Raw genomic sequence first — 12,574 nt, 5'->3', positions numbered from 1 at the left:
TTCCCAAGATCAAGAAACCAAAATCAATGAAAGATTTTCGCCCAATTAGTTTGTGCAATGTTGTCTACAAACTAATCTCTAAGTCTTTGGTGATTCGGTTTAAAACAATTCTTCCTCATGTTATCTCAGAAACTCAAAGCGCCTTTTTGCCTAATAGGCTCATTACTGATAACATTTTGGTAGCCTTTGAATTGGTTCATTGCCTCAAGCACAAAACTAGGGGTAGGAAAGGTTTTTCAGCGCTCAAGCTGGACATGAGCAAGGCTTTTGATCGAGTGGAGTGGTCATTCATAGCGGCTGTTATGGGAAAAATGGGGTTTGGTCTTCGTTGGGTAGCTCTTATCATGAATTGCCTACAAACTACTCAACTATCTTTCATTGTCAATGGTGCAATTTCAGGCAATGTGAAACCTCAACGGGGTCTCAGGCAAGGAGATCCACTATCTCCTTATCTATTCTTGATCTGTTCTGAAGGATTGTCTCGATTGCTACAATATGAAGAGTCTATTGGCTGCTTAAAAGGTTTAGCTATCTCAAGACACTCGCCGTCCATTTCTCACTTGCTCTTTGCTGATGATAGTTTGTTGTTTTGTGAGGCGGATGATAGATCTTGTGGTGCAATCAAAAGAGTTTTGGACACTTATCACAAAGCTTCTGGTCAACAATTGAATACTGATAAGTCTGTCATGTCCTTTTCACCTAATACCACTGAGGCTGCAAAACTCTCTTTCCGAAACATTCTAGGCATGCCTATATGCGATTGTCATGAGTCATACCTTGGTTTACCAGCTTATTCTGAACGTGATAAGAAGAACATGTTCAATCACATAAAGGAGCGTATTTGGAAATTATTACATGCTTGGACTGATAAGATCTTCTCTGTTGGTGGTAAGGAGGTTCTACTTAAGGCTGTCATTCAATCAATTCCCACATATGCTATGAGTTGCTTCAAACTTCCTGTTAAATTTTGTCGAGAAATTGAGAGTATGATGTCAAATTACTGGTGGGGCACGACTACAGATAAAAAGAAGATTCATTGGAAACAATGGAAATTTTTGTGCCATTCTAAAATGGAAGGTGGCTTAGGATTTCGTAATTTTATCCATTTCAATCAAGCTCTTCTAGCAAAGCAAGCTTGGAGGTTATTCCAAAATCATAACTCTCTGCTATTCCGTGTACTTAAAGGTCGATACTTTCCCAGGAATGATTTTCTCTCTGCTGCAACATGTGGTGCCTCTTCTCTCACCTGGCAAGGGATCTGCTGGGGCAGAGAATTACTGAAAAAAGGAATTAGGAAGAAAGTTGGAAATGGCTTTAGTATTAGCTGTGCAAATGATCCTTGGATCCCTGGCAATTTGATTTTCACTCCCATATTTTATTCTGGTAATCCGAATAGTGTTGTTGCAGACTATATTACACCAGATCGTGAGTGGAATTTTAGCAAATTATCTGCTGACTTTTCATCGGTTGATGTTGGAAGGATATTATCTCTGCCTTTATCCAATAATGCAGGCCCAGACTATTGGATTTGGCATGGTACGGGGGGTGAGTATGAAGTTAAATCAGGTTATTTCTTTGCTTGTTCCTCTTCTGCTGATACTAATGAGTCGGTCTCCAACCCAAACACTGCATGGTGGAAGTCCTTTTGGCAGCTCAAACTACCCCCTAAAGTGAAAATTTTTTCTTGGAAAGCTATACATAATGCATTGCCGGTTGCTGCTGAACTTTTTAAGAAAAAATCTCTCACTTCAGCTTCGTGTAGTTTGTGCCTTAATGCTTGGGAATCGGTGGGACATGCATTGTTTTCATGTAAACATGCTAGACATGTTTGGAAAGTTGCTGGTTTTACATTTAATAACAAGGCTGCTGTTTCCATGAACATAGAAGACTTTTTGTTTCAAATTTCAGAGAGTTATACCAAATCTGAGTTGGAAACGATCTTTTGCACAATGTGGTCTATTTGGTCTGATCGAAACAATGTCATTCATGGTAAATCCCCTCAACAGCCGACTGTTATTTCTGCAAAAGCTCAGAATTTTCTAAACAATTATAAGTCTACACAGCAGTTATCTCTTCCTGCTGGTTTGTCACCGCCTGCTACACCATCCATTTCGAAAGCTTGGTCGCCTCCTCCTCCCACCTGCCTGAAATTGAATGTCGATGCCGCCTTTGATGAAGCTTGTAATAAAATTGGTTTTGGTGCTATAATCAGGGATTCAAATGGCAATGTCAAGGCTGCAATGTCTCACCCAATTAATGGTTGCTGTCTACCACAAGAGATGGAAGCTAAGGGACTTTTTTATAGTCTCAAATGGGCAAGACAACTCAATTTTAAGGTGGATATGGTAGAAACGGATTCTTTAATCCTTGCCAATGCTCTCCGCAAAACAGCATCAAATCGTTCATCTTTTCAAGATTTAATATTTGATGTTCAAACTGAATTATCCTATCTCCCTACAGTTTGTGTTAATCATGTTTATCGTGATGGTAACCAAGCCGCTCACGGTTTGGCTAAACAAGCTCTAGTGTTGGATAATGTTTGTACATGGCTTGAGGACTTTCCCTCGGCTATTCTTTCTGTTGTTGTAAAAGACTCACTTATTTTATAATAACAGTTCTATTTCTCAAAAAAAAAAAAAAAAAAGTAAATTTTATAATAATAATAATAATAATTTATTTAGCATAACCAAAATATAAATATAAAATTAATATATGTGGAATTTTTTTCTTAAACACTAAATTCTAAATGTCTCATAATTGGTAGCTATAAAAACAATGTCTCATTATTGGCATGTGATTGTATAAATTTAGGCTAAAAATCTGTTTAGACCCAAAATTAGAAGAAAAAGAAAAAAAAAATCCAATAAAAAAAGGTATCATCTTTATTAAGTATAGTTTTGATTGTATAGTGTATATAGTAATTAGTATTGAGTAATAGTCATAGTATATATAGAGACCAGAGAGAGATCATCTAAACAATTTTTTCTTCCCTTCCTTCCTGGTCCTGGGGCTTCCTCAGTCTTCTTCCTCGACCTGCCACGCGGAGAGACTGCAGAGAGGACAACCCAGACGAAACCCATATTAGATATCATCAACACCGCCCTCTTCACTACTTTAAACCACTAGTCTTCTTCTTCGAACTTCGTCTCTCACTCGCTATATATCCCAAGCTCTTTGTTCCAATCAGGTTTGGTTTGTTTCGTTATCGATTTCAACTGCTGTTAATTGGTGATTTTTTTCATTTGTTTTTGTTTTAGGGGGGGTGAGGTTGGAGTTGATTATTTATGTCTTTTGATTGTGAAATTAAACTTGAATGGTGGTGTTGGTGTGGTGGTACGGATGTATTAATGTGTTTGGTTAGATGGGGTTTTGAGTATTGAAGGTGTTTGATGAAAGAGAATGGTGAATTTGATTTTTATTTGGTAAAGTTTGGCCGAAGTACGAGGTGGGTATTGATGAATTCTTATCATTTTTATTGAATCGAAAAGGGTTTTCTCAACTAATCAAGTTTGTGAATTGTAGATGCCTGAAAGAAGCATTCTTTGTTGGCTGTGCTTTAGTTCAGTATCGAGTTCGACATTTTTGTAACTGTATTCTCTTTTAACAAACACCAGCTTTTTTTTTTAATGAAATTGATTTATAAGTAACTGAATATTTCTACATATTTAAATTCTGGAGATTGGATTTGTATTTTGTGGTTTGTTTCATCTCTTTTGATGCACTTGCAATTCTAAAGTTTTAAACTAAGTGCAATTTTTCCCATTTCTATTGGGTTTTGGTTGTGTCTTTCAAATTGAGTTGTTGTGTTCAATACTCACAACTATGAAATGGATTTAGGAATATTGAGTTAGGATAGAAAGAATCATTGATTTAGAAGAAAGAACCTTTTTTTTTGTTGCTTGTTTATATGTATGTACCTTCAATGTGTCAAAGTATTTTCGTTTGTCAATAACTATATATAATATAATATCCATACTTACCGAAAGGGGGCCTCTTTTTTGCATATCATAAGCTATGAACCATGAATAAACATTTGATTATTGTTTAATAACTCTCTTCTCCTATTCTCACCTCACTATAATGGAAACAAGGGTATAATTCTGATTATTCTCATTTTGTTCTTTTCAGGTATAAAGGTGCTCTTAAAAGAATGGCAAGCAAGGGTGTTGATCTGATTCCTGACTGTGATGCAGTTGAAGCATCTGAAGCTGACATTGAGATTAAAATTAAAACCTTGGATTCACAAACTTACACTTTAAAAGTTGATAAACAGGTAATGTCTCTAATTGCCCTTTGTGCAATTCCTTAAAAATCTAGTTTCAGGTCTTAATGATCGACTCTTAAATGATTACAGAGACACTTTCTATCAGTATACTGATGACCTGACAGTTACATATCAATGAAAAAGGAAAAGGAAAGAGAAGATGAATTTTAGGAAACACAGGGATACTTTTACTAGTTACATTTCCTTGAGTATAAATTTTCAACTGTTGCAATTGGAAAGTGGTCTTGTTTCTCTAGTTTATGTGTCGTTATGCTTGTGGCAGCTTGAGATGGCTTTCTTTGATAGTATTACAATTAACAATATTTGGTACATCACAACACGTGTGCCAGCACTTACATATATTTGTTGAAGTTTCAAAGCTTTATAAGAACATTGGCATCTGGTTTTACTTACAGTAAATTGTATACGAGTAAGAGTTTTAACAGTCAAGGGCACAAGGCATTGATGTTATTGACATTTTCTTCTCTTCCTGCAGGTGCCAGTTCCTGCTTTGAAAGAGCAGATTGCTTCTGTCACTGGTGTGTTATCAGAGCAACAAAGACTTATATGTCGCGGGAAAGTCCTAAAGGATGACCAACTTCTCTCTGCTTACCGTATCCTCGTTTTTCTGTGTTTCCAACTATGAAAACGTTGGTGTTTCATTGCTATACTTCCTATTTGGGTGTTTATAATTTGCTCATGGAGTTGGCTTTAATGGCAGCATTTAAAATCTTTTTAAATTGTATATTATATGTCCTTTGTCCTGCTCTTTTTATTTTTTGGGTGGTCCATGTAACTTCTGGTACTCAGAGATGTCTTAAAAAAAACCCACTATACAGGAATGCCAAAATCTGTTTGCTATTATAGCTTCTCTTATTTTTAATTGTTGTACTCTCCCATTGAAATGATTTCTTTTACTTAACAAGAATTAGATGTCGAAGATGGTCACACTTTACATTTGGTTGTAAGACAGCCTTATTCATCGCCACCTGAGGGTTTATTGAATCATCCAGGTTTGATAACTTAAAATCATTTTTTGGCACTTGTAATAATTGCATATCTTTGTGTGTTCAACCATACATACATATTGTCACCCATTCTTATCTTTCTTTATTCTGGAAGGGAAATATAAATGAGTGGCTTAGCACATTGGTGGATTAACTAACAAAGGTAATTATTTGCAGCCACTGATCCTGCTTCAAGCACAAGTCGTAGTCACAGTACTCATATAGCACCCGGTGTAGTAATTGAGACTTTTAGTTTGCCTGTCCAAGGAGATGGAGCTCCACCAGAAATCAGTCGGGTGAGAAACCTTCTTAGCTTTAATAGAAATAGCTTTGCTGAGATCTACATAAAAGATTCTAATCTCTATTGGTGCAATTATGTCTCATCTCATATTGATGAATTTATTTATTCTTTCTATGTGGACAGATTCTATCTGCTGTTCTCGGGTCAATAGGTATTTCAAATGTTGGAAGTAGCAATGAAGGGATGGACAACAGGGTAAATATTAAACTTCCTAAGATGACCATTCCAGCCTGATGGTTAATTTAAGTGTGTATTTTATGATTATCAGTGATCATGTTTGATGATACATTGTCTTTGTAATAGCAGCATCAATGATCATTTTTTATGATACATTGCTACTTTGTAATACAAGCACAACCACCCACACACACACACACACAAATAAACACATACAAATAGATGATAAATTGGAGTACCTATCTGTGTGAAATATAAGGCATGTCTTCACTTGATGAAATGCTGGGGCCATCTTATAGATGGAAGAAAGTTTATTGGTCATGTTCTGGATTTTAACTTATTTTAGGGACAAACACACCCATGTGTACATAGTACATACACACGCTTATGCATTTGAACAGTTGTTGAGAACTGATAGAAACATTTAAGCCTTAATCTTGATTTATTTTTTTCGGTTGGTGATTCTATACTAAAGGAACATGGCCCTCAAAGATCTGAAAGAACTTCAGGTGCTAGTAGTTTCTTAGATTCTCTCCATCTTCAATCTGATCAAAGTGGTTCAAGGATGGCATCTGATCGATCACTTGGTATTGGCACCTTTGGACATTCATCTGCATTTTCTTTGGGGTCTCAACTGCCGCCTCATGTGAGTTGTGAATATTTTTATTTGCTTTGTTTAATTTTTTTCTTAAGACTAATTATCTATTCTTGTTTTTGTAGGTAATTCCTGATTCATTGACAACTTTGACCCAATATCTAAGCAATATGAGACGAGAATTTGATGCCATAGGTTAATATCTGTCACCCTCCAAAGTTTTCTGTGTGATTCTTGTAAGTTATTCTGTGTTGCATACTGATGATTTGGTTTTTACATTGTTTCTGTCAGGAAGAGATGGGGCAGATGGTCGTCAAGAAAGTGCATCCAATGTGTCTGAAGACACAAGTTCTCAATCTGCATCAGGAACAAGACGAGGACTTCCCACACCTGCATCCCTAGCAGAAGTCATGCTTTCTGCGAGACAATTACTTACTGAACAGGCCTCAGAAAGACTACTTGTGCGATCTCAACTCTAGCTTTATTTTTTGATGGATTAATTAATAGTATTAAAGTTCTTATTAGTTTGCCTCTGTTTATTTATTGTGATTAACATGGGAGACAATGTTAATTTCCATGTTATTGTTGCCAGCAACTTGTGGGACAATTGGAAAATCAAGTGAATGTTACAGATGTGTCTTTAAGGTCAAACATTCAGACTAGTACAATGAGAAGTGGAGCATTGTTTCATAGCCTCGGTGCATTTTTACTTGAACTTGGTCGCACAATGATGACATTGCGGTTGGGTGAAACTCCGGTGAGACTTTCCTAAATTCTAATGTCCTTTGTATGACATATTGTCCACTGTCTTGTGGTAAGGAGTGTTGGAAAGTGCTGTTAGGCATTTGTTCCAAGTTCAAATCCCCCGGACTCAAAACCTTGGGGCCACTGGGGGGTTTTTGGGTGAAACTGCCTTGGCAAAAGTTTTTCATAATAAGCTAATAAATAAATATTGTTCCCTGTCATACTATCTGACCTGGTTTTGTTACTCTATTTTTATACAGTCTGAGGCTGTGGTGAATGCTGGACCTGCAGTTTTTATATCCCCAACTGGTCCTAATCCCATCATGGTTCAGGTGACTATCTTAAGTTCTCTTCTTCACATATGTATTTAATATGAAAAGAAATCTGCTAATTCAACCAACTTTCTTTAGCCTCTTCCTTTCCAAGTTGGTACGAGTCTTGGGGCCATTCCCATGGGAGCTGTGCACGCTGGCTCTGGTCTTGTTAATGGTCTTGGAAATGGGCTCCTCCCTAGGCGTATTGATATACAAATACGAAGAGGTATTCTGTAAAGAAACTCTCATCCCATGCTATTTATTATAATCCACTCTATTTTATTTGTATTCTAATTGGTTCATATTTTCCTTCTATTTCTAAGGCTCGTCAACATCCGCAGCCAATGTTAATCGCCAGGAACAAGGGAATGGCCAGCAACCTTCTGGGCAACAAAATCCAGCAACAAGCGCTGGTGGAGAAATTCCTGTCAATCAAGGAACTGCGAGGGTCTCAGATGCACCTGGTTTTGCAGGAGAATCAGCTGTACGGGTGGTACCACTCAGGACCATGGTTGCAGCAGTACCTGGTCCTTTTGGTCGTCTACCACCATCAGACTCATCAGGTAATTCTATGGGTTTATACTATCCTGTTCTTGGTAGATTCCAACATGTTGCACCTGGGCATTTGAGTGGTGATCGAGGAGCACAGGCATCTGGTGAGCGTCATGCAGCTCATGCTGGAGGCTTGCATCCTGAGCAGCAGTCTACAGAATCTGCAGCTCAGCAGCGTGCAGGAGATTCTGCAAGAGATGGTAAGATCCAATTCAACATTTTAATGAAAAATAATTGTCCTATAAAAATTAAGCATGTAGACATGAACAGCTGTTTCAATGGTATAAATCTAACTGCGGACAATAGAAACACTTAAGCATCATTATTTCATTTTGGTGACCTTTCGTTATTCTATAGTAGCCCATTTTTTTTCTATAAACTTGGCTCCTCGCCTTCCTACAATTTTTGAAGAATTGAAAACTATAGCAATTGTTATGTAAGTACTCAGAAAGGATTGAACTTAAACTTTGTGGGGGTGAAACCATAGGTCTAATCATTTTGGCTAAAACTGTATTTTTCCATAGTAGACATTTGGAATTTACTTATTACCTTATTGGTCGTTTAACTATTACAGTAGTGGTCCTTAAAAGCTACTGAAAAGTGTCAAATTAGTCCCTTTCAACATATTTTTTATAAATATTTGATGGACACTAAAAACAAGACTTCTTTTTTTTTCTTTCTTTTTCACTCCTTATGATCTACCTAGGTATTTGCTGGTGCCCCCTTCCAAATATTATAGGGTTCAGTGTGACATGAAGTATTTAGAAAAAGAGACATTTTTGAAGTTTCAGATCCAGCACTACAACTTCTTGCACAATTTCTATTGTGCTCTGTTAAATTTGAAGGAAACTTGACATAATAGGCGGTTAGTTTTTATCAAAATAACATGGAATTTTAGGGTCAAAATGACATTTTACACACTTGTATATATATAGTATGGGCTAGCAAAAAATTAAGTCGACCATTTATCATTTATTATCACGGGTCCCTTAGGTGTTCTTTAAGGCTATGTTTAATAGAAAGGAGGGAGAGTAGGATGGATGGAGAATTTAGAAAGGATAGGGAGTAGGAGGGATGGAAAAGGTAGTTGTTCTCTTTTGTGTTGTTTGTTATTAGGATTAAAGTTGGAAGGATGGAGAGTAACATAAATATTAAAATTACTATCTCATCGTGTTTAATACAATTATATGTTATTTTTTTGAAGGGTAGAAAAGACATTTCATATGGTTTTTTTGTTTTTTTTTCCTTAGATTCTTCCATTTTTGGAGGGAGAGAGTCTTCCTCCATCTCTTCTCTCCCTTCCTATTCCTATTCCTCTACCCTCTACCAAACGTAGTGTAATTCTTCACTATATACATTCATTAGCTTAAGGTGGTAAGAGAAACCATTCTTAGCTTGCTTTGAAATTCAGGGACTCGTTCCCAGGGACGGAACTGTGTATTACATACATATTATATTTTTTTCTGATTCTCTCCAAACTTTATACATTTGGCCCTTGGCCTCCTTAATATTTTATCTAACCTTAAAATCATATGCTACAGGGTATGTTGCTAACCTTAATATTTTATAAAATCATATTCTTGCACAGATTTGTATGTTTAGTTTAGTTGTTGCTTATTGCATAGTTGACAACTAGCCCAGTTCTTTAAATTTAATTGTGTGTGATTGTCTGAACCTTTGCACTTGGAAATGATGTTTTCTACCTTACTTTGTGATGGTCCTTTATTATTATTATTTTTTAACTCCGCAGGACCTAATCCAAGACAACAGGAGTCATTGAATGCACGCAGTGTTAGCATAAACATTCTGTCTGCTGGGGGGATGCAAAATAATGATGATTCCGATAGACAGCTCCCCAGCAATGTCATGCAATTCATAAGAAACCTCTTTCCTGGAGGTGAAATCCATGTAGAAGACGGAAGTTCAGAGGAAGCAGGTGCTGGTTCTACCCCAGATCAGGCAAGAACATCTAGTGGTCCTCAGGGTGAACCAGAAGCAGAACCAAGTCCTAGTGAAGAAGGAATATTTTTTTCCAACCTTCTTCGTCAAATCATGCCTGTAATATCCAGACAAGCTGTTTCAGAATCAGACACTGTCCATCCAGAACAGGCTAGCCCTTCTGAGCCGGTTAGTGCTCTGCATTCTTCCACCGGTTCATTATGGAGGTTCTATGTATCTTATTAGTAGAGACCCTTTGGCAAAGATATACTGAATCTTCACTCTTTTTTTCTCTTATTGGCTAAATGATATCAAATAATGGATCTATCTATAGGTATAAAAAGCAAATTTTTAAAAATGTGTTTTGCAGGCTGTGGCTTCTGATGCCGGGACATCACATCAGGCTGAGAACTCTACTGTGGGGGTATCACGTCGACATGATGACTGTGAATCAAGCTCTCCAAATTCAAAACGACAAAAGGTGACGGTGATGGAGATTCTTTATTTTTTAAGCCAAATCATTCTTTATATCTTTCTTCATGGATTTACCAGATTGTGATAAAGTATGGTTTCTCTTGATGCAGATGGAGTAGTGATTCATCATCAGAGGGTCTAAGAAAATCTTCCAGTGGAGTCTGATCGATCATTCGGACAGAATCCTTTTGCGCAGGTGCATAACAGCGTTTACGCAGTGTGTCAATGTATTATATTTTTGTGTTTTTTCACATCAAACAGGACAGGACAGTGTGACATTTCTCGAGTTAGCAACATACCCTGTGGGACTACATAGTATTTTTTTTTTCTTTTTCTATTGTGACATTTCGGTATTATATTATTTGTACTGCTTGGTTTCATTGAGCTGAAAGTAGTGCACAGCTAGTATCAATTTTAGCGGGAGCTTTAGAATTTTCTTTTACGAGGGACAATGCACCTTAAAGCCTAAAGGGGATCTTGTCTGGTTTCCCAGTTAAGAGAGCATTTTCATTGTTACACTCATGGTGGGACAATGGCACCTTGTAGAGACTTTGAGCAAAATCAAGACAGGGAAAGCCAAAACATAGCCTGTTTGTGTATGTGGGTCTCCTCCAAAAGAAATGTATAAATAACGATTTGGCATTGGTGTTTACCAGCCCCTATTATACATGAAAAAATCTGTTGCTTTTATCATTTATTTTCTTCTCCATTAAACCGGTTTTCTTGTTATATGCATGAATTTATTTAGATACCTATAAGCCAAAGCATAACCTAAATGACATATTTAAGGAATTTGGAATTGGTGTTAACTAGCCCCATTATTAGTAAAGGGACAAATATTTCACAATCATATCTGTCGACCAACAATACATAAAATTAAACATGTTTACAATGTATGAATATAGAAAAATGAATGAGTTTGCTATTAGAAAAAGAAAAAGAAAAAGAAAAATGAATGAGTTGTTTGTCTTCTCCCAATATAAATTAGAAAGAAAAAAAAACTTGTTGGCAAAGTTGTAACTTGATTTATTAATATTTTTACAATTTTATTTATAGTGAATATAATCTTTTGATGTATTTTATATTGTATTCTTGTTAATTTACTGTTGATTTTTTATTATTTATATGTTATTTTTTTTGTTAGCACTATAATTTTTTTGTTATTTTCGTGTTGTTTTATAAAACACTATACAAATTTAAAAAACAAAATCTAATTAATCTAAGATAATTATATAAAACACTATTTTTTGTAAAAATTTTACAAATATCGTTATTATTTTTTAATAAAGTAATATAAACTTGTTAGCAAACTATAAAAAAAAAAAAATTGCGACTAAAGGAAAATAATAATAATCAATATCTAGATATTAAGAACTAACCCCATGTCCCTGCGGTGTTGGATGTTTGGCTCCCTCCCCCAGGAGTGGCTCAAACTAAATTGTGATGTTAAAGTTTGACTAGATAGCATGTGATTGCAGTCGTGGCCAGGAACCATCGGGCTGAGGTAGTTTGGGTGCAAATGAAACTTTTGGATTTTTCTGATGCTCTGTGTGGTGAAGCAGCGGCCTGTTGTTTGGCTTTGGAAGTCGCAAAAGCTAAAAACCACTAGTTTGTAATTGTGGAGAGCGACTCCAAGGTTGTGGTCAACCAGGGCCGGCCCAAGCATTTTGGGGACCTTGTGCGAAAATTTTAAATTGGGCCCTTTAGAAGAAAAAAAAAATCATGTACATTAAAACTACAATTCTATTAGTAGTTTTTTTTTTAAAAAAAAAAAAAAATTGCTTTATAAATTTTCAATTAATTTTTTTTTATTTATGTATAAATAATAGGAAAAAAAATAGGCTTTTTTTTAAAATAAAAAAATGGGAGCCTTGTGCAATGGCATAAGCTGTCCAATGCTTGGGCCGGCCCTGAGTCAACTCGCTAAACGAAAAGGAGTCTTGTTGGAGGCTTGTCAACTATGTTTCATTTTGTAAAAGGTCTTTTCCTCTTTTGCAAGTTGTATTTTGTCTAATATTAGTATAACTTGTAATTTCGCTACATAGCTAAGTAGACATTCACCCACAAGCGGTATGAAGGATTTATTGTTTCTTCCATCTTGATTAAACTCTTTTGTAATGACCATGAGATCTACCCTTTATTTATAAATGCACGCTTATTTCAAAAAAAAAAAGATATTAAAAAATTCAAATACGTACAATAAAGCTA

At 36.0% G+C, this 12,574-nt stretch overlaps 1 protein-coding gene across 2 annotated transcripts; it reads left to right on the top strand.

Moving 5' to 3' along the window:
• Positions 1 to 2,804: 2,804 nt before the first annotated feature.
• Positions 2,805 to 11,063, top strand: LOC115724769 (ubiquitin-like domain-containing protein CIP73). 2 transcript variants are annotated; one of them, XM_061117063.1, is made up of 16 exons: positions 2,805 to 3,187; positions 4,129 to 4,273; positions 4,761 to 4,878; positions 5,197 to 5,277; positions 5,449 to 5,567; positions 5,696 to 5,767; positions 6,225 to 6,395; positions 6,470 to 6,539; positions 6,636 to 6,805; positions 6,937 to 7,101; positions 7,349 to 7,420; positions 7,499 to 7,628; positions 7,726 to 8,154; positions 9,705 to 10,081; positions 10,263 to 10,373; positions 10,477 to 11,063. In XM_061117063.1, exons 2-16 carry the CDS (start codon positions 4,151 to 4,153, stop codon positions 10,483 to 10,485), a joined length of 2,217 nt encoding a protein of 738 aa, XP_060973046.1. In that variant the 5' UTR covers positions 2,805 to 3,187; positions 4,129 to 4,150; the 3' UTR covers positions 10,486 to 11,063. The 2 variants fall into 2 exon arrangements, with proteins under 2 accessions (XP_060973046.1, XP_060973045.1); XM_061117062.1 differs by having other exon boundaries at positions 2,918 to 3,187; positions 10,263 to 11,063.
• Positions 11,064 to 12,574: the final 1,511 nt, after the last annotated feature.

Source organism: Cannabis sativa, chromosome 6, assembly GCF_029168945.1.
Source record: "Cannabis sativa cultivar Pink pepper isolate KNU-18-1 chromosome 6, ASM2916894v1, whole genome shotgun sequence".
Lineage (NCBI taxonomy): Eukaryota > Viridiplantae > Streptophyta > Magnoliopsida > Rosales > Cannabaceae > Cannabis > Cannabis sativa.
This window is presented reverse-complemented; position numbering and strand designations above follow the sequence as displayed.